Source organism: Manacus vitellinus, unplaced genomic scaffold (assembly GCF_001715985.3).
Source record: "Manacus vitellinus isolate BGI_N305 unplaced genomic scaffold, ASM171598v3 scaffold_14_pilon, whole genome shotgun sequence".
Taxonomy (NCBI): Eukaryota; Metazoa; Chordata; class Aves; order Passeriformes; family Pipridae; genus Manacus; species Manacus vitellinus.
The window spans coordinates 11,538,716-11,560,931 of NW_021939063.1; the positions used below are offsets into that span (position 1 = coordinate 11,538,716).

A 22,216-nucleotide genomic window follows, 5' to 3' on the forward strand; every position below is an offset into this window, starting at 1 on the left:
CTTTCCTTGGGATTATCCAGACAGAGTGCCCTGCTTGGTCCAAGTAAGTTGTAAAGACATCCTGCAGTGCCCCGAGGTAATTTTTTATTGGGCTGCTCTGGGCTATCCCAAATAGACATAGGCATGAGGCCATGTATTTCAGGACACCTCAAAAACCTGACCTTGAAGCAGAAAGGGAACCTAAGGCCTCCATGAGACTGAGCTGCCCCCAGACTCCTGGTTGGCAGTGGCTGGGAAGTGGGTGCCAACCACACTGGCAATTTGACAGCACCCAAGGGCTGCAGCTCTCTCCTCTACAAACTGAACTGGAATTTAATCTCTCTCTGCCTTTCCCTTCTCACCCTCCAGAGGGATGGCAGTCACCAATGATGCCCTCAGACACACTCAGTTCAGAAAACATAACTTTATTATTAGTTGCAATATACATTGTATTCCTTTAAGAATCCTAAATTGTATATGGTTTATCCACTGAAAATACATGTGTATGTATATATGTTTTTTATATATATATATATATAAATGTATTTTATTGAACTGGAACACAGTGGAACAAGAAAGACAACCTCAGGAGTTACTTGTAAAACGAAATGTGATCCCAAAGGGTTTGTGCTGGCAGTGTGCTAAGGTGAGTGGTATAAAAAGAACAGGCTAAATAGAAAATGTGATGGGTTAGGCAGTGGGGAATGGCCTCTCAGTGCTACAGGTGGTGATATATGCAGTAGTTACACATTGCTATTGCTCAGTCATGAGTGCCACCTATTCTCCAAGGCAGGCTGGTCTCTGGCGCAGCTCCGCACAGCAACATTCCTGGGGCTGGCTGTGCTCCCTGCAAATGGTACCTGCCAGTTGGAAATAGAGTGTAATTACATTTCCCTCAGCAGCTGCTCTGCTCATTGCTAATCTGGTCAGTGAAGGAAGAATTCCTCCGGGGCTTGGTGAAACCTAACTGGGTCAATATAAAGTAGCTTACAGGCGGGGGAAGGGATCAGCAACAGCAGCAAGAGTTGAAATGCACAGGCTGAGCTGTGGCAGGTGCAGAGCAGTGTCTCACCTGACCCAGGCTGATTTGCTGCTGGCTCCTGCTCTCTGCACTCATATCCTCACCCGCAGAGGGGCTGTGGCCCCTCTCCACTCGGCAGCAGGGCTGGAGATGTGTGGGGTCATGATGGGCAGTGTCTGGCTTTTTTTGGGTAGGTTTCCCCACGTTAAATGCCTCAGAAGGTAACGCTTCAGAAAACTGGCTGAGGGTGGCAATAGCTGCTGCTGTGCCACGGCTTGGGGCTCATTTGCCCTTTTTTTGTTGTTGTTGATGTTCTTTGTAGGTTTTGTTTGTTAACTGGTTTTTCAAACACAGCCTCCCAAGGCCACGTGCTACTGCTGAGCTTAGCTATAGACAGAGGGACAAGTCTTCCCCAGATCAACGTAATTGATTAATTTCTGTTGAGCTGCAGGTGTTTCTTGGGTGAAAGGACACATTTTAGCAAAGGCACTGACCACGGACCACAGTCCTCTGCCTGAAGCCAGGTTGGAGGGAGCAGACGGGCTCTGACCTTCTTGCTGAAGGGTCACTTCCCTCTCCCCTCCTGCAAAGTGCTTGTCAATTTGGAAGGGATGTAAAGAATGTGGGCACTGATTTACTCCTCCTGACTTCCTCGAGAAAAGTGCTTTCAAAAATCCCATCCTTAAGTGATCATTTTGCTACTACCCCCGCAATGTCTGTCACCTCTGGATCACGCCTACTCCTTTCCCCTTCCAGCTGAAGAAGCAGGTGAGATTTATCACTGCTATAGTGTTTCTCTCCTTACTGTCTTTTGCTAGCACTTGCTTGGGGAAAAGAAGTTGCCTCAAGACAGGCTGCTGGAAAATGGAGAGCAGGTGACCTGTGCATTGCTCTTTCCCAGAACAAGTGTCACCAGAGGTTTAGCAGGGGCTGCTGAGAACAGCTGATTGCACTGGAATAATATGTCAATAAAAAGCTGGCATTGCTGGGAGAACTACAGCTTGTTCCTCTCTTTAGAGGCAAGAAAATACAAATGTGAAAGTGCCTGGATCAACCTGTATAAAAGAGCTTCCCTGACTTGGGCTCCTTAGGGCAATTACAAGGACACAGCCTCCATCCACACATCTTCCATCCATCCGTACTACTGGGACCAAATGGATCCAAGCCCTGATTCTGACTGTTATTGCACAGAGGTCCCTTCTATGAACCTTGCCAGGACTGCTTTCAAAGGGAAGAAAGGTGGCTGACTCCCACAACTGTTGGAGGTGGGATCCAGCCCTGGGGACATAGCGATGGTTCCCACTGTTCCCATGGGAAGGCAGTCAGAGGGGCTGGTTTGCCTCTGGGGGAGATGCCCCACCCTCTCATAGTGCAACATTCGCATTTTCTTCTTGCAAAACTGGTTGGAGAGGTGCAGGTTAAGCCCCTTCCCTTTGCATAGTGCCAAGTATATTCATGATTAGGGCTATTACACTGGACAAATCGACCTGCACAGCCACTGTCATCACTATGCAGCTTTTACTGTGTCAATGCAATGTCTCTGCTCTATTCCTGAGTCTAAGCTCTTTCTCCTCACCCTGCTGCTACCATAGACCCAGGCAGCTCTAGTATTTGGCTTATCTGCACCACTGGACCAGTCCACAAGCTCCTCCATGGCAGCTTGTACAGTAGGGTCTGCGGATGCCCCCAGTGCAGCAAGGTGTATGTTGGATGGATGGTCAGACCCTGTACTCTGTCTTCAGCTCTCCACACGTCCTACAGGGGTGAGCTTGGCCCCTCAGTGATTTACTCCAGTGCTGATTAGGAGGAGACTAGGATGAGCTTGGACAGGATCTCTGTTCATGCTGTGGGTCTTCTGCTAAACCAGTGGACCATGAGGACACCCACTGCTACTCCCCACCCACCAGATGCTCCGTGCTTTTCTCTAGCATTATTTTCAGGACACTTTCCAACTGATGAAGGAAAACAACAGATTATGACTGTAAAGTTATGGTGAGAGGACTGGATCCTGGTAGGACAACATTATTTCTTGCCAAGAGAAGGAACGATTAACCTCTTCTTTTCTCCCATTTCTTCCACAGCTTCCAGCCACCTCTATATACATCATATATTATATTACTATATTCTCTTATATCTTTGACTTTGCTCTTTCAGTTTCAGTAGCACAAGTGATTAATTCCAAAAGAAAAAAAAGGAGAGTAAAAAAAAAAAAGGAGAATGAAAAAAAAAAGGAGGGAAGGAAAAAACCCCAGCCTCTAGGAGTATTTACAGAATATTTCATCTTGCAGAGGAGATGAGGTTTGGCATTGGGAAAAGCATGGGATTTGAATATGCTAAGTGGGTTTGATTCCACATTCCTGCTCTTCCTTCTGGAATTCTGCTCTGATGAGGAAAATTAAAGAGCTGTTCAACATGCTTTCCCCAAGTGCAAACTTGCAGAGGACACACAGGGCGGCAGGGGAGGCTGTCTCTATGCTCTCCCCTGGTCTGGCCTGCTTGTAAAGGTAGTATTCAAAGGGGTCTGATCTTGAAAATCAGCCTTTCACCTTCAGGGGAGCCATCAGCTCCATCTTTAGCCTCTCCTCACCACCCAGCACCTTCATTAGTGCTCTCCTCACAAGGACCAGGGCTTTTAAGGTACTGACTGGTGGGGACAGGGAAGGGACGGTACACACCTGGAATCAAAACCACGAAGTGGAAGATACTGGCTTCTTTTACATACTAAAAATTATTGCAGTATAAATACACCCCTGTCACCCCAGCGAAAGCAGAGAAGGGGAAGCCATGGGGGAAGTTTGGTGGGTGAGGGGCATTTCCGTAAGGTCGCCTGACCCAGAAAGCTTTGACAGCTGCTCCCACAGCTGCCAATTCTCCAGATTAGGGCAATGGCCAATCACATCAGCAAATAATGCCCCACCCTGTGCCTCTCCCCCCACCCTCCCTTATGCTGTGCGTGATAAAATATCCCACGAGTCCCTCCGTGTTAGATCTTTTTCTGAGAGACTTCTAATAAGAAAAGCATCTATTCCCAGAAAACCCCAGTAAGAGATGCAAAAGCAATTGCTCTTAAGTATGGCTGGTTTCCCCAGCTGCCGAAACCTTCTGGCCAATCCATGTCAGTATTTCTGTGAAGACAGAGGTAGAGACCTCGGGCAGCTCTTTGTGGAGGGCATGATAGGCTTCCTCATACACCTGCAACCAGGGAGAGAGTGGAGGTTAGCACAGAAAAAAATAAATCTGCATGAAAAAACCAGCCACCAGTCCCCTCTCTTCAACACCCACAGGTCCGACACGTCCTGCCCACACCTTGTCAGTTTTTTCCCGAGATGTGGCAGGTTATGAAATCAAGGAGATGTCACTGGTGGTGTTGGCCTTCAGCGAGCAGGAAGGTGTTGGCATTGCAGCTTGACATCTGCAGGTACTCGAGCACCCTGCTGCCCTTTAGGAACACAGTGCATGTCCCAGCCCCACCCATTTCTTGCTTCTTATCCCACTAAGGAGGAGGAAATACTTATCATGCCCTTGGAGTGTAAAAGACAATGGGGGATGTTCCCATCATGCCTTGTGCAATTTTACTCCTTTTATGCTCAGACTATCCAGTTACTTTTCCAATGACAAAAGCTTTCCCCAGTCTCCCTGTCTCTCTTTCAGGCTCATTCATGTGCTAACAATTGGTTAATCAGCTGTGGCTCTCCTGAAATGAGCAGATGTGAAGCGGCTTTTGTTGTCCAGCACTTTGGAAAGACCCCCCCTGTACCTTTACACGCTGGGGCATGAGGTAAGGTTGGTGCCTGCACAGTTGGCATTGTTCAGAAGAGCTTTTAGGGTCAGCACTTTACTTGCTTATAAGCCTCACTCTACTTCTATGCCAAGCTGCTTCATGTCCAAGAGACCTCTAGGCACACAGCCACCACTGGGGCAGATCTGGAGATCACCCACCACTCCCTGCCTGCAGCCCAGCTGTAGCTGGTGAAAGGGGCTGTCACTTGAGCAAGTTACACTTGTTCAGTGTCACCAACCCATCACCCCTCTTCACCTCCAGCTCTGGAGGTCAGCAGGGTCCCTACCCCTCACAGTCAGTCATGCTCAGGCCAACACTGACAGGATAATACCCTAAAAATCAAGAAAGCCAGAGGACCTTGAGCGTTTTGTCTTGACTCTGCACTGTGTCCATCAGTAAGTAAGACCCTCTGATATCACAGAGCTTGTCAGAAGAGCCGTGTAGCACCAGGATGGGCAAAGTCAGCTTGGGCAGAGCTCGCTCAATTCTGGCAATGGCATTCATCAGCTGGATGACAAAGGAGACCTTCATGCCACCGTGGTAGACCAAGGGATCGGATGTGTAAGATTCCATCTGCCAGGAAGAAAGAGGTAATTTAAGGTTAGAAATATTTCATGCAGACAAGGAAAAGCAGATCAACCTGGCAGTGAGGAATCTTTTCCTTTGGCTTGCACAGCCATTTCCTACTCTCTCAGGACATCCTGCCATCAGAGTCAAGGTCAAGGTCTTTACTGTGGCTTCCCAGAACTGCTCACACAACCTGGCATGCTCTTTGCTTTGTGTTTCTCTCCTACACCACTAGAAAATATTCAAGCTAAAGCTCTTTCTGCAGGGAAACAACCAGTGTTGAACAAAGACTGTTCCCATAGGGGCACCTGTCTGCATTTTCATCCTCTGCTGTGCCCTTCTGTTGCTCAAATGTGATATATCTTCTTCAGACGGTTCTTCAGACTGTGTTACTTGAAAGTGGATGTTCTCCAGGTCCTTATCCTCTCTGCTGAGGGCTCAGTTGTTCTCAGACCATGACCTACACCTACAGACAACTGACAAATCTGACTGAAAAGCCAAGGGGTCATCTCCGGATGCAAAGTGTGCCCAGACAAGAAAGCAAATAATGTTATTAGCTGGTAAAAAAAAAAAAAAAAAAAAAAAATCAACAACTTGCTCAGCCAGACTGTGAGGGGATAAAAATGCACAAGAGCTGGTGCAAAAAGTTGCTAGGAAGGAGTAGTTACCGCAGCAGGCAAATCTACAGTAAATATTTGTATACTGTATGTGGAGACGGCCCACACAGCCCCTACCATCGCAATATTTGCCAGAAAGCTTTGATTATGGGCTGGTCTCTGGCACAGCCTTCAGTTTCTCCCAGCCCTGGCAGATGTTTATAGAAATCATGGTTATTTATAGGTTAGCTGAAAACAGTCTCCTCCTCTCAGATCAAGCAGTGGGGTCTGTTCAAATTCTCCCTCGACTGCAGAAACCTGAGGTCCTCTTGCTGCAGCACGTGCCTGCCCTGAGAGGACCACGGGTAGGAGCTGAGCCATCAGGCCACCCCAAGGACATGCAGCCATGTGTAGGTGTAGGCACAGGTGTGCACTGTAGGACAGCATGGACAGAAAGGTTTTGGGGTGGATTCTGCCTTCCTCTCCTCATGAGATGAAATTCTCAGGGTGGCAGAAGAACACTACATGGTCGGCCTTTCCCACTGGGGCCATTGAGTTGCCAGAGGGTTTAAAGCCACTTTCCCTTGTTGTCATCTCAAATGTGCTGGAGCACAAAGCACTGGAAATGGAGCTGGCACTTGCTGGTGCTTGCAAGCTGTTCCCTATCACTTTGCTGCTTCCAGTCTCCACCACCTCCTGCCGATTGAATCCGTGGTTCTATCCCTAAAAGCAGCAAGTGGGAAATTTGAGATTAAGAGCGGCTGGCACCCTTCAGACCCAGCCCACAGTGCTGAAGATGGTCAAGGGAGAGACAGCTGTAGACCCAATTTGGTTTGCATTGGATTTGGACCAATGAAATTCAAGTTGTTACAGAACTCACTAGGGGTTCTTGGATGTGGTAGATGTTTCTAGTATTTGATTAAGGCCACTGGTGTGTTTTGGTCTCTGTGCAAGATCATGGCTACTCTGAAGTGAGGGGTAATTTTTGGTAGGGAGACAAAGATAATCATCACATCATAATATTATGACATTACACGTAGTATCTCCCTTCCAAAGAAGCAAGTGCCTGTGCATGCTGAGAGTCTGGAAATCTGCTTCTAAGAGGCCACTGCAAAGATGCTGAACATGCTCTGCTCCTGCTAACATCCCTAGGAACGTTCACCTAGAGGGCGAACAGCACATGGTCCCTTTGACTCTGCATGGACCCTCCAAGTGCCCAACCAGTTTGTTGGTGCAGAAACCTCCACCTGCATCCTCCATCCCCTACATTTCTCAGCTGTACCTTCCCTGCTCTCCAACATCCTCCAAAAAGGGCAAGAAGCCACCTATGCTTAGAAAGAAGTTTCCTCTTGTGAACATGTTCATGGAAAAGTTCAGATTTGACATCCAAAACACCAAGATTTGACATCCAAAACACCAAGAGCCCAGTGTGGTGTTGCTTGCTCTCCTGTTGACAGATGGCTGTACCCTGATATTCTTAGCCAAACATGTTGACTTTTCATCAGCATTTTGAGCAAAACCCCTTTGTTGCATTGGCTACTTAGCAACTGGCTTCAGCCTAATCTGGATCTATGTCACAGCACTGTGCTAAACCAACACAGCTTTAGAATGAATTTATTTTTATTTTGTCATTCTTTTTTTGTTGTTGTGTTTTTGTTTTTTTAATTGAAGGCAATAAATGAGGGACTTTGCAGGGGGGATTCAGGAGGGCTAGGTGAATGGATTGACAGCAGATCCCTTCCTATGAAGTGAACAGTGATGATGAATTCATGTGAGCTGGCCCCCTCCCCAGCCCTATAAATGCTGGAAGAATGACCAAATAGGCTTCCTTCTTTCTCTTGTTCTTGTCTGAAAGAACAGGGATTTTTTTAGCTACTGAGCAGCCAACAAATATTTTTGTGTAGATAATGACAGGAGAAAAAAATAATAACCCAATCCCAACCCAGACTGATCAGGACTGATTGATCAGGGAGAGTATCCTGTTCCCAGTCAATGAACAGGAATCCTTGTCAGAGTTAATGCTCAGTGCATGGGATGAGTGCCAAGCAGCAGCTTGGTGGGGAAGGACGGAAAGATAGGGAATGGGCTTTATATTTTGCAGGCTATAATCTGCAAACCCTGCAAGCCCAAACTGTCATTGCTGCACTGAGCTCCGAGACGGGGGGGGCAAGAATTGAAAATGACCCTGCAAGAGCCTGTAACTGGTTCCAGCTGCAGTCTGACGAGGGCTCTGCAGAGTCCGTCACAACAGCTTTTTATTCTTTGTGTAATTCTAAGACAGGCAACCATGAGGTTGCTGCATCACACTGCCCTGTGCACCTTCCCTTTGCATCTTCCCTTTGCATTTTGCAGAGCAATAGTCATTATAAGGTAATTGCAGCCTTACTATATGCAGGCTTTACAGGAACAAGACTGAAGTCAGGAGGACCATTCCACTGAAATCAACAGCAGCTACCACAGACCAACAGGGCACAGAGGTGCCTACCACTGTGATGTCATTCATCCTTGGAATAACAGGACTGGGTTTTTAAGGTTACTTCTTGCTCTCTTTTGCATCTCATGTTTGATACAGCAAACCGATCAAACAAACATCTCCCCGTGTCTCCCCGTGTTTTAGTCTGTATACACTGAAGACAGTCTTCTGGGAACACAGACTCATCAGGAAATTCTTGGATGATGTCTCAAAAATATTTCTAGCGAATAGAAAGTTGGTCTGGCAAGAGAGTATGTGTAACATATAAATAATGGATGTTTCCAGCACACTGTGTGCTTTGAAGCCAAGCTTCTTGAGTCCAAAAGGAGAGTGAAGTGTGCTTTAGAGGCAGCCAGAGGACCAAGATACTGTGTTGTTTTCAGTGAGTGCCTGGAGCCTCAAATCCTGGTGTTTGAAGGGGGTCAGGAAAAGTGCTTTATGTCACAACCCACAGCTACTGTCACTCCATGTTCACTTGCAGATGTGAAGGCAGCACAGCACACAGGGGTTTGTTGTCTCATTTTGAAGAGTGTAAGCAGGCTCTAATGTAGCCAACCTACACCTTTATCCACTGCAAAAGGGTCTCCCCTGCTCCATGGAAAGGGAAAGAGCAGAGGAAAAACAACACCCTAAGAAAGCTTTTGATACTTGAAGCATCACAGAGCAGAGGAAGCAGCAGCAAATATGTGGTTAGAAAGGCAACACGGTAGCATTTATTATAAACTATGTCCAGTGGTTGCTGTGGTGACTCCTAACATCACCCCAACAAGGAAATGCTCAGTCAATACTATGCACCAAATTAAGGGAGCTCTCTGACACTTTCCTAAATAGATTATTATTCAGGATGTCCCCACATCATCACTTTTCTCCTGCAAAGTTATCGAGTGCAGCATAGCATCTTCCAGCAGAGGATCCAGCTCTCAGAGGTGTATTTGAAACTGCCACCCTTAAAGAAGCTGCAGCAGAGAGTTCAGGTGTCACACAGGAAATCAATGCAGAATCAGGCAAAGACCCACACATCCCAGCCATGGTCCCTCTTCAGGTAGAAGGTAATGCTCTCAAATTCCTCTCCTTCTGCAGAGCACTGATCGTTTGCATCCTCTAAACACAAATGAAGGCGTGAAAACTTTCTTCTGTGTGATTTTAGTGAACTGGCAGTCTAATTTAAACCTTTTCTCTAAATTACATGCAACAAGTTATGGCAGCTGAATGTAATTAAGAACAGGTTTCTACAGCTTGATTTGAATCAGCCTTCTTCCCAAATGTATATTTTGTGCAGCCTCATATGGTACTTCAGAACATATGTCCCACGGTGCATCAGCGGATGCACATGATCTCGCTCCGTGCTAGTCCTCACAGCTTCTTAGGACTTTGTCTTCTTTTCCTCAGCTCCTTGAATCTTTCCACCTCCAACACAGTGAAATCTTATGCTCTCTTCACAGATAAGTGAACTGAAAGTTGTTGGGCCAAAAAACTCTCTGGCAGTGCCAAGAAACAGCCCTGAAAGCCTTGAGGCTATTCTGGGAGACTCCTTTCCAGTTTTCTGAATAGGTGAAACAAAGAGATGGGCTGTGCTGGGGCTGGATGCACTGCACTCACATGCTGGCACTGTCTTTGCCCCTGACTCTTCCAGCTTCAATTCTAATGCCAGTTGTGCTGCCTGTCCAGAGAAAGGCAATTTATTAACTCCTAGTTAAGATATGAACTACTGCATGAACAGCAGAGAAAATTACAGTATCTCTCAAAGAGATGTGAGAGCAGAGGAAGAAGTGACCACTGCATCAGTGAAGCTCCTGAGACACTCTTAGGTGCCATTTTCTATCTTTCTTTCACCAAGCTCTGGGTCCAGCCTAACCACCTTCATTCACTTACAGTTCGTGTCTCCCTCCTTTCACTTCTCTCACGACAGCGAGAAAGAAAAACCCGTGTTAGGTGTTGTTGCAACACTTGCAATGACATCTGGTTTTGCAGTGATGGCATGAATAGGCTGACACTGTCATTATTACTAAGAGTGGGTGTGAATGGGAGAAGAGTCCAAAGCTGTTGTGGCACTACAAAAACTGAATCCTGGGACAGTTTCATGCACAGTCGCAGTGGTGAGGCTGGAGCTGGGCTGTTACAACAGCTGCTTCAATCGCATCTCCTCTAAGTATTATTCTTGGGTGCAGCATGAATACATCATTTATTTATAAAGGTTGTAGCAGAGTCAGAGTGTTATCCAGGAGACCTCTTTGGGACAAGCATGCTCTTTTGCTCTGCTGGAATGTATCCGGCACAATGTGATCCTGGTTTGAAAGCAGGAAAACAAATCTCCACTACTGCAGGGTTTTGCATGATTTCACTGCAAAGAGCAGGCTTCGACAAGCTGACTTTAGCAATGTTTTTGCAACCTGTTAGAATTGGTTTTTGCTGCTGTAATCAGTAGTGGTGATGCAGCAGAGACAAACGTGTCTCCCACGTGCTTCCCACCCCAGCCATAGCTCTCCATTATGTCTTGTACCCAGAGTGGCTGCGGATGCAAGGGAAGGGAAGGGAAGAACAGCTGGTTTCCTACAATCTTCTATGTGCAGTCAGTTCCATTGACTTCAGAGATGTGTCACCTTTTTACACCAGCACAGACTTTGGCCTCCTGATTTAGCAAAACACTTGTGATTGTTTTTAAGAGAGAAATGGCAGGACAGGGACAAGATACCAACTGTGCAGTGACTTTCAATGGCATTAAGGTTCTCACCTCTTTCTTGTTCCGGGAAATTGCATTTGGATCTATTGATCCCAGTGACAGGTTTGGGAGAACAAAGTTGAGCACTTTTGCTGCAAAAACCTGTGGGAGAGGAAAGGAACCAGTTAAAGAGCCAGTTAGAGCAAGAGAGAGAACATAGAGGGCCAAATCCTGAGCTGATGGGAATCAGCATGGTAGGTAAACAGTTGAGAATAGTCAACTGACTCTGCAGAAAGATCTGTCCTATATTTAAAATATTTCTCTTAACGAGAAAGTGTTTAAACTGCTCCTGGGACCAGGGAGTGGGTGTGCTAGACTGAAATGCCGTCAGCTGTCCGTCCACATGCAACAGCACAACTTCATTGTACTGTGCCTTTTTCTCATTCTCAAGTTAATTTCTGAAAAGCCTCAGTCAAGCACTTTGATAGGAAAAGGTCATTTCCAACTCTTGGGAAGGATGGGTTTTGGTGTTTTATTGCCCTTTCCTTGCTGCCACAGCTCTGATTTCAGGCTGCAGTGCATAAGTGATATTGGGTGCAATTTGCAGTAGTTGCTTAGGCTGCACTCATTTTGATAAGCATATTCTCCAGGGAACCTGTAAATAAACAACAGCAAAGTGAGCATGCATTGGCTATGGGAATCCATTGCTCACGTGACTCCTGGGAACAAGATACAGAAGGACTCAGCAGCCCAGGCTGAAAACTGCTGGCAGAAGAAAGGGTAATAACTTTCATTTCAATAGCAGTACAAGAATGTTGATATCAGGGTTCTGCTCTGAATCTTTGGTAGCTGCCTTTATGTGATCACCATTTAAGTCAGCAATTAGTGTTCACTGGTCTGTTTTATGGCCCTTTGATGTTTACAGCTAACACTTACAGGTAGGCTGTCGCCCATGCCCTCTGTTTCTGCAGATATGTAATCACTTCTGAAGCACTCCCTGACATTTCAGATCACAGATGACACACGACTGAGTAATTATGATATTAGAGGAATAACACAAGGTTGAAGTCAAAGTCATCCAAGAGTGAAAAGCAGTAAAGACTCACAGCAGACCTGGAGACTTGGGAACACGTGTGTACCTTGGGGTGGGTATGACTAGAAACCAGTGTCACTGTCTCCCAGTACAGTAGAGCCCCTCACTGGATATGACATTGTGGCAGCAAAACCAGCTAGACTGGTAAAATAACACATCCACACCAATGCAGGAATGAGCTTATGATGCAAACAGCAGGAATGGGGGGTTCTTTGTTTCATATTAACTTCAGGCAGTGATGATTTGAGCTCTGCACTGTAACAAATTGTGGGCAAGATTATGGTCTCTGAACCTGATAACTAACATGTCTATTAAACTGGACAGAACAAAGCCAAAAAATGAGGTTTTAATATAGTACTTTCTTGCAGTTTGATTATACCTTAGAAAAAGTCCTCTGCACTGTTACTGGGTGCAGATGCAGGCTGAATGACAGTGAGCAACATAATGTCCAGTCGGGTTGGAAAGCAATAGATCAGCAAGAGGCAAAATGGAAAACACTGAAGGTAAAGAGAGAATATTCTGTAGTGAGTCCTTAAACAACAGGCTGAGGGTTAGTACAGGATTAATCACCAGGGAATATGTCCTAAGGGGTTGTCCTGCCCACCTGATTTCAAAGCATTCAATAGCAGAAATGAAGTTGGAGATGCTCCTTCACCCCTGCTCTGCCCTTTGCCAGCATATGTGACTCTTATTTCTGCACCCTTTGAAATTTTGAAGATTCAGAGCTGAATTTTGTACAGGTCAGTTGAGAAGAAAAGGGGGAAGGCAGCAAGATCCTTCTCACTCCACTGGATTTGAACTGGATGCTTCCATCAGGACACAGGATTTATAGGGCACTGATGAAATTGTGAAATTCCTGCAAACACACTGTGCTTCTGCTGCTGCCAGGGCTAGTTCAGCAGCGAGGGAAGGTATTTCTAAGAGGGACTGAAGGACTCAGTGTGTAGTCTGGCTTGCTGTTATTGTTGCCATGAGCCCTCGTTTGTTCAGGACAAGGTAAATTCTTGCTCAGCTGGAAACTTCCCCAGCAAAGGGATGAATGCAATGGTCCTTGGGAAATGGCCCAGGGCCGAGAAGTCATACCAGTTCCAAGGGAAAACCCAAGCCTTTGTGCCTCAGAAGAACAACCACCATGAAATGTTTTTTGACTCTCAGAGGAAAAAAACCACACAGCATTATGGGAAAACGTGACTTATGGAAGAATACTCTGCCTGTTTTCAGTCCTTCCTGTCGTAAATTCTTTTTCAGCTCCAGGACTGAATTCAACTGAATTTGACAGAGCAGAGCTATTTCAGGAATAATTATTTTTTTATCAGTTTTGAGATGTAACAATAGATTTGAAAGGGAAAGAAACTTACTGTGCTCTTGGAATACTGTATGTAAGAGAGTCTCTAGGAAAGAGACCGTATAAACACGTCCAAAATACTTCAGTTAGAGAGTAGGATTTCCTACATAAATAATGCTTCATTGCATTTATTTCCTACACTGAAATAAAGCAACGATCTGGTACAGATTTGCAACAAACCAGACTACAGTAATGCTAGTTCCCACAGAACTGGTGAGTCTTTTTTTTTTTTTCAGAAAGGGTTTAGCATCGAGAAAAAGATATAGCTCTAGAAGAAGGAAAATGTTTCCCTATTTTCCTTGACTCAGTCAGAAAGAGAAGGCTAACTGTCTCTCAAATTCAGACTCATGGGATTTTTTCCCATTCCAAAGTAAGAAGAAGTAGGGGTACTGGTGCTCATGGGACCCTTATGTTGAGTCAGGTGTAGTGTCACCTGTGGAGAATCAGTAACCAGTCTTCTAAAAGCAGACTTCTGTGCTGACTCTTATTTAAAATAGTTTACCTGGATTAGATAACTTCAGGATTCACTTCCCCTCTGAAAAATAGGTGGGACTGTGGGAAAAGCACTTAGAATGAAAATACTGACTGGCATCCAGGTGGTGCAGATCTCAGCAGGATTTGCATTTTAAGGCTAGAGGTCTTAATGTATTTCCTTCAGTGGAAGAGAGAGGTGATTAGAAAGCACCCTTTGGTGCTTGTAACGACTTGTGAAGTCAGTAGATGTCTTTAGCTACAGCAGAAGGTAGGACAGGATTATACTGAAAGGTGAGGTAATCTGGTTTCTTCCTCTCAGAAATAAAAAAAAAAAAGGAGAAATAGCTTAGAAGTAGATTAAAACAAAAAGCTAGTCCCAGGAGAAGAGTCTAAGGAGAAAGGATAAAGGAACATGTCCTGTGGGAATGAGATGCTTTGTCCTCCCTGCTGGCTTAGCTGCTCCTTCCCTTTGCTTCCAGCTTCTTTTAGGATTGTTATTTATTCTTTTAAAAATGCAGAAAGGAGGAGAAAGCTGAGGCTCAGTTGCCTTGCAGAGCCTCCCTTGGGAAGGGCAAACAGGGCAGTGCAAATGTGAATCAGAAATTGCTCTGGAAGGCAGATGTAAACGGGAGGGGAACAAAGCCTAAATGCAAACCAAAGGAGATAGTCTTGACAAGAACCAGTTATGGTACCAAGCCAAATGGGGTGCAGCTGGGGAGTGATGCTTTAGCTGGAAGCCTCCTTTGAGGCTCATGAAGGATGCCTGGGACTCAAGAGCTCTAGTTCTGTTTAGAAATCGGTCTACCCCCAAATGCCAAAAATAACCCTGACCTTACTTAGCCAGCAGCCTGTGTTGCAACTACACCAGACTCTGCATGAGTCAGGAAGAAAGCTGTGGGAGAGGAAGGGAAAGGACAGCACTGTGTGGGCTGACACAGGGTGAGGTGAAGAAGGCACAGTCTGCTACCACCTTCCAAGGTACCATCATTACCTGACTCTTGATTAAATAAGTTCTTCTGGACAGGTCAGCATTCACTTCCCCTCTGAAAAGTAGGTGAGACTGTGGGGGAGGCACTTAGAAGAGAAGTACTGGCTGGCACAGACTCCAGAAGGGTTTTGCGTTTCAAGGCCAGATGTTTTAACACATTTCCTTCTGCAGAAGAGCAAGGTGACCAGGGGCAACATGGGTTTGCTCTTACCTTGATGGGAGTGGCGACTTCTGGGCTGGCTACCACTAAAGGAGAGATTAACAGCATGCCTGAAAACTCACTGGGTCGCTCACTAGCTGTCAGAATGGAGATGGCTCCCCCCTGCAATGCAAAATAACAGCCCACAGCTTAATACAGGTGCCAACATCTTGTTTTTATGGTAATCCTGTTATATGAAGGGGTTTAGTCCAAGCAAGCAGTCATTTCTACCCCACTGAGAGTGCAGTGTGGTCAGTGAGTAAAGCCAGAGGAGTAGGAGCACCAGAAGTGTCTGGTTTTTGTGGGGGAGAAGAGACCTGGTTTCTGTTCTCATGCTATAAACCCTCACATCACACCAAACTCAACTCTCCATAAAATGTCCATCAGCTCCCTAGGATTTCTTGTGTCCTCCTCACTTAAAAGGACTAAGAAGTAAGAAGAAAGTGTCTGAAGTGGTAGTTCAGGTAGGACTTGAAAAATAAGTTGAGGCTCTCTCAGCGTGACAGACCAGTGCTGCATTGGGAAGATGCCGTGAAACCGGGCTCGCTCCGTGCCAGGCACTGGTAACCTGGGCAACAGCAATGCTGCCACTGGCATGTGGAAATCTTCACTAATTAATGGGAATTAAATAGTCTCCTCCTCAGAGTCCCCAGCCCCTCTGGCCCCACAGTGCTGTGCCCAGGGCCTGACAGCCAACACACAGCCCACGGTGCAGAGCCGAACACCAGCCAGGCTGAGCCGTCCCACGTGAGGACAGGGGCTGATGGTGAGGGGTGGGGATCGAAGGGATCTGGAGGGCTTGCTCGGGAAAGTTTGCAGAGGATTAGTTGCCAAGGGAAATATCTGGTGAACTTCCACACTGCTGGAGAACCAGGGGCTTGTTAAATGGAGCAGCAGCGAGAAGCATCTCAAAGACCTCACTGGGAAATTAGCTCCTTGTTACAGCGGCTTTGGAGCCTGGCGAGCCCTTCAGAGCATGCCATGCCTTCTTATGCAAGAACACTTGTTTATCTGAGCATGGGCTGAATCCCAAAGTACTTTTTCATTTTCTTCTCCTTGGGGAAGTCAGGGAGAACAGATCAACGACATCAGTGGGAGTACTGCTAGCTTGAATAAAGGGATTTGGCCAGTGCTGTCAGAATCAGGCTTCAGATCTGTTCACCAAATCAGTGCCTTTGTTTTTGTAGCCCTAATCCTTGGTACATTTTCCTGTTAAATTGTTTAACAGAATGAGGCTACAAGGTATTTTCATGCTTCATCCCCATGCTGCTCTCAAAGCTTTGGAGGGCTTAACCTCCTGGTTACTGGTTAAAATGAAAGGGGAAGCCCGATGCTGTAGGGAGCTGGTGAGACTTAGCATGTACCTGATGGGAATGAATGGTCCTATTAAAAAACAGGCCTGCTGTAGCAAATGGCACTGATTAGGGCCATGATGGGGGTAGAAAAGCTAAGGACTAACTACACTCATGGCAGATCTCAGGATAACGGCATGCTGGCAAATCAGTCAGTAAATGAAGTGAAAGGGAACATTCCCTGTAGTTTTGTTTTCCTGCTGTGGAACGAATTATTTCCTGCCATCCACATGAGTACCACAGCATGTGTCCTGGATGCTGGGAGGGGTACTGGATGGTGCTTACCATGGAGTGCCCCAGAATGAGAACAGGCAGGTCAGGGTGCTCTTTCTTCATGAGGTCAATGTGCTGCAAGCTGTCTCTGATGAAGACGTGGAAATCTGAGACAACCATCCGATCACCTTCACTCTGCCCATGGCCAACTGCAGGGGAAAAGGAGAGCACACATCTAAGTCCTTCAAAGCAGTGGTTGCAATCAAGAAAGGACCTAGCAGAAATAAACCTGTTGTACTGTTGCTGTCCTAACTTGACCTTCTCCTGCAGTCAGCTCTCAACAGAAAGAGTGCTGCAGAAATAGAGAGGAAGCTGCACAGAGCTGTTTAACAAGTGCCATACTGTCTATGATCTGATTTAAAAAAAAAAATCATAGAATCACAAAACATTAAGGAGTTGGAAGGGACCTTAAATTTGGACTTCTATTCCTCTGTATTTCTATCTGCTCTTCAAAACTAAGAGTACTGATCTATTTCTTGCAGCCTTCAGCATCAGGGTGAAGAGAGCAGAGAGGCTGTCTTGCTACGCTGTAGAAATTGTGGGTCGTAGTGGTGCATTTTCCCTCGTTCCCTCCGGTTACTGCATCCTGGAAAACTGGGGTTTGCCTCAGGGGTCGTATGGATCTGGTGGTTCACTCTACACAGCTGTAACTGCTATGTAGAGTCTTGGCAAGAAACAGAAAAATTCTGAAGAGGTGATATGGTCACTATAAACCTAATGAGCCATGGACACTGCCTCTTCCAGGGCCTGGGTGTGCATGAGCTTCCAAAGTCCTGCTTTTTCTCATGGTACCCTGGAGCACTGGGTGGGCTGGAAACCTCCCTTGTACAAGGTGAGGGGTCAACAGAGGAGGCCAAGTGGTGGAGGCTGCAACAGTGGGCAATTATCCAGTGGCATCCTCCTCCTAAACAAGTGTTAATGCAAACTGTACTGCACCTGGACATTGTTCCCTCACTCTGTATCTGGGAATTGTCTTGTCTGATCAAAGGGAAGGGGAATATTAAAATGGGAGATGGTGAGTTGCCATGGGAACAGCGGCATCCCTGGCAGAGGTGGAGTCAGCATCGCCACCAACACAGCCCCAGGCAATTTTGAGCTTGCAAAGGCTTGAAATGAATACCACCTTGGGAAATAAGTTTGCATGTTTACCTGACCATACAAGCATGTAATTGTCTATTACAAATAGGATTAATCCTTTAAAACAGCCTCCTAGCTTGTTTCTGTTCCATGTACGTTTTTAAGAAAAACTGTGAAGGGGAAAACACATCCCAAAAATAGGATAGGGTATAGGGAGTCTCAAACAACATCTCCCTCCTGCTGTGTGTTTTTCTAGACTTTCTCCAGTGGACACCAAGGCACAAAGGGGCAATGACTAGTCAAAGAATGTGAAGTGCCTGATAATTGTTTACATGCCGGATGGTTCCCCTTCCAGTGACCAGCAAAGAAAAGCATTGCTGGCCCAGCCACAAAGGTAGTTACATCTGTTGCCAATGGTCATACCAGAAATCAGGATGTCTCAATTTTCTTGTAAGCCATCCAAAAAGATCACCTTGCAAATTAGGCAGAACTTCTAATAAAAAGCTGGACTAAATTCACTCTGTCTAGGAAAAACCGAACCCCCAAACTTGTTCTTTTGTCCTGCTAGGTGGTCTCCATGGCTGGATCTTTTGGCAGTGAAGGCTGCAATCAGCCATGCTGCCTTGCCAGAGAAACCCATACATGTCATGCTGGTCAGTTATAAATAGCATATTACTGGTTCTGCTTTCCATGCACATACTCCAGTTCCTGCCAAAATATGGTACAGCAAGCATCCTCCATGGCTCAGTGACCAGGAACAAATTGATGAGCAAATTAAAATGCAAGTTGTGATAATCTACAGAAGTAAAACCATGTGTGTGGCTAGTGGATCTATTAATTTTAAACTGATTTTTATTACAGATGGAAAGTGAGCTTTTTACAACTTTTATACATATCCAGTTCATTCACTTTATGGCCCTCAAATGTGTTATCTGCCTATTATTTAACTTCAAATGTAGCAGGTTAACATGAGTTGAACAGTCCAGAAGGACTGTTTTCTCTTAGCAGAGCTCTGCATTTCAACTTCTTTTTTTTTTCCAGTCCTGCTTCAACTTGCTTCTAGTCTCTCCTCTCCAGCTGAGCAAGCAGAGACAGCAATCCCCCGTGGCCAGGTCTGTATATGGGCCATGACTCCCTGTTGTGGAGCTGTGAGGATTTGGTCTATTTTTGAATGAGAGAGAGACAGTTTTTGAAAGCCTCCTTGGTCCTCAGTGTGGAGAATTTCCCCTGGTCCTACCACACCACAGTGACACAGCTCATAACAGTGAGAATAATGACTGTGGAGTCCAAGAAATACCTGTGCAATGCTGTGACAAGCTTCTCATTGAATTTCTGCGGAGTTTGGGTTTTTTTGTTAAAACTTAATGAACCCCCACTCAGAAGGCACAGAGCCATGCCTGAGCAGCAGTCTGTCTGCACGTATGGGAAAGGAAGGCCATGCAAGTCTTCACTTTGATACTATCCCTGTCCCTTGTGCAATGTTAGCTGGCTGGCATTGCTAGGTCACGTTCTTTTATTTTATTATTTTTCTCTCTTCCCCTCCAAGAAATCGAATTTATTCCACCAGAGAATGAGTTTATTGCAAGTTTGAATCCCCCAGCCAAGAAAGCTTCAGGGTAGGGAACTAAGACCTCTTCTATTAGATTGAAAGACTTTTCACAACCAAACATCAATACAGTCAAGAATGTTTTTCTTTGACCTTTTGCCTTTGGAGCTATTAAGATTGAAAGGTCAGGTTCATCTTTGATGTAAAGCTATTTGCTTTGGGTTTTGCTGGAACGAACCTGATGTAGTGGTTCCACAGTGCCAGTGGCAAAACAGTGGGTGCAAGAGGAGGGGAATCACATTCACCCAGGAGCTGGAACTAACCAGAGGCTGCTCTACACCCAAGAGACACTACATCAAGAGAGACAACAGAGAAGTGTCACAGCTCCATGAGTTCCTCATCACAGCACTCCCCCAGGGGCCCCTGCGTTTCAACAGGGCAATGTGAGGTTATAACCACAAGATGCTCATCTGTACAGAGTTGTGACTGATGGTGCACATCCACATGGCACCCTCAGTGTTCAAAAACTGTTAGAGGTTTTCATATCTATCTGGCTTCCCATGCAGCTTGTGTGGTTCACTGCTAGGACTGAGCAGGTGCAGTGGCCCAGTGACTGACCATTTCAGGTTCCGAGGACTGAGCTAATTGTGGGCACCCTTTCCTTTAAAAATAAGAATCCAAAACACATATTTTCAAATGGCAAATCTAGAATTAGGAGGTCTAGGCATCCGTTTCCAACCAAACACATCAAAACCAACATACTTTGCTCAAATGAAGTCTCAATAAGAGCTGTGATGATCTAGACCAATATGTCATAGCTATTCAATTCTTCCCTCTTTATTTTCTGCATGAGTTTGCTCAGATTGTAGCGCTGTCACCAGAGAGTCAAGAACAGCAACTCGTGATCAGTCAGTCCTGTCAGAAAGCATGACTTCAGAGCATGATTTCACCTATGATTATAGATCCTCCAAAGTTACACATGTATCTGGAGGGAATAATACTGACTGGCTGCGCAGGAAGACAAAGCTGAGAGTTCAGCAATGGAATATTTGAGGGTGTGAGGGCTCCAGGGAGTGCGTTATAACCATGTAGGTATGACTCTGCCTTTGAAACAGATTCTGTGGCCCTGCAAATGTGTATTTCTACAAGGCTCTCCATTCCTCAAATCTCACATTCTCTCATGCTCTGGGGGTTCCTTTTGAAAACCACTCCCAAGCAGCCACATTATTCATCTGACATTGGCTCACATGCCTAAAAAAATGTTACATCCTGGTCAGATTGGAGATATGCTGAAAAACACGTAAATAAAAAGCACAGTCCAACCTGACACTCCCTTCCCTTCAGTAAAAGCCAAAAAGGAACTGCCTGAAGAAATAACCAGCCCAACTCTGGGCTTGCTGGGCAGACTCAGTCTGATGAGGAGAGCTGTGCTGGATCTCCACTAGCACGATGCTTTTCTGCTGGGGCTGTTGGGGCACATCACAGCTGAAGAAACCTGTCCTTAAATGTACTAAGCAAGACCAACAGCAAAGAGGAGAGCCTGGCAGTGCCTGTCCCTGCACACCATAGGGTGCATCAGCACCCAGCCCTCCAAGGTACTGCGAGGATGGATGAGTGCAGCAGCACATCTTGTCCACGCTCAGACACCTGCACTATTTGTGTTCTAAACATTAACTTTTACATGAGCCACACACTATACATATTCCTCTCTCTTTCCAAGTGCCCAACCCTCCTGACAAAGGCAGAGCTTGACCCAGGTGAGAACTGAATTGCTCCTCAGACCTTTGCTGTAGAAGATGAGGTGATGCAGGGTCAAATGCTGAGTTCAGCTATGCTGCTGTAAATTTACCAATTTCAGTGACATTCCTTAAAGCTCACAGTCATGGGAAAGCAGAAATTATAGGCTGTGTTGTTTTTTCAGCCTTTGCTCCCTATTTATTATGGAAAAGCTATAAAACAAAGAGACAGGACAGGGGAAATCTGCCTGGGGAGCAGTAATTCTTCAGGTAGAATTTGGATCTTGGCTTTTCACATATTTTGATGTTTCCAGCTTTGGGAGAAGGGGGATGGTTTGGATCCATTTTTATCGTAGTGAGGACACCATCAATGGGGTGAAATGCTCTCCCTAGCCAACTGATGGTAGAAACAATCAGGAGGGATGCAGGACTTGCCTCCTGCCTCAGGATCCATCACACTATCTGTTTCTTTTCCTCTCTAGATGCGTAATTCCAAGATTTTGGAGTGAGAGAACCAGAACAAGGAGAGTTAGGAGTAAGGTCAGGCACTCCAGGCTTATGACTCCCTCAGCATAAATATGCTTTAAATTGCAATGGTACTAACACAGGAGCACCAGAGTTTTCAGCAGTTAAAGGTCAGAATTGCCACCACTGCGAAGTCGATGATTCACAGACACAGATGAGGAGCCTCTCTGGTACTGCAGAATCCCACACTGGAAAGACACATCTTAATTATGGCAGAGGGGGCCATTGGCAAGGCAGTGTCTGATTTAATAAGCTGGAGCATGGGTGTGATTCCATTCCCAAAGGAGCTGTTGGAGGCCAGAAAAGGTAATTTTAGTGCTTTAGCACTGGCACTGCAGCAGCAGTGGGCAGTAGCACATTATAGCACGGACAGGGGTGTGCAAAGGAAGGGTTTTTGTTAGAGCCCACATCCAAGCTCAGGCTGAAGACCATCTTCCTTCACTGCCTCCTGCTCAATAAGCTTGTTGGAGTCTGACAGTTCCATTTGAAACAAATGCATAAATGGCTTTTGGAAAAGAAGGTATTAAGGTTA

The 22,216-nt window shown here is 45.8% G+C and overlaps 1 protein-coding gene across 3 annotated transcripts in view; it reads right to left on the reverse strand.

Moving 5' to 3' along the window:
- Nucleotides 1–388: 388 nt before the first annotated feature.
- The window catches only part of MGLL (monoglyceride lipase), a 103,137-nt gene continuing 81,309 nt past the window's right edge, over nucleotides 389–22,216 (reverse strand). For all 3 annotated transcript variants that reach the window (XM_018068466.3, XM_018068465.3, XM_008925298.4), the window contains 5 exons: nucleotides 16,813–16,949; nucleotides 15,188–15,298; nucleotides 11,149–11,238; nucleotides 5,139–5,354; nucleotides 389–4,192 (listed from right to left, as the gene is read on the reverse strand). In XM_018068466.3, the coding sequence (XP_017923955.1) occupies nucleotides 4,067–4,192; nucleotides 5,139–5,354; nucleotides 11,149–11,238; nucleotides 15,188–15,298; nucleotides 16,813–16,949 (680 nt within the window). In that variant the 3' untranslated portion in view covers nucleotides 389–4,066. The remainder of the gene's footprint in view (nucleotides 4,193–5,138; nucleotides 5,355–11,148; nucleotides 11,239–15,187; nucleotides 15,299–16,812; nucleotides 16,950–22,216) is intronic.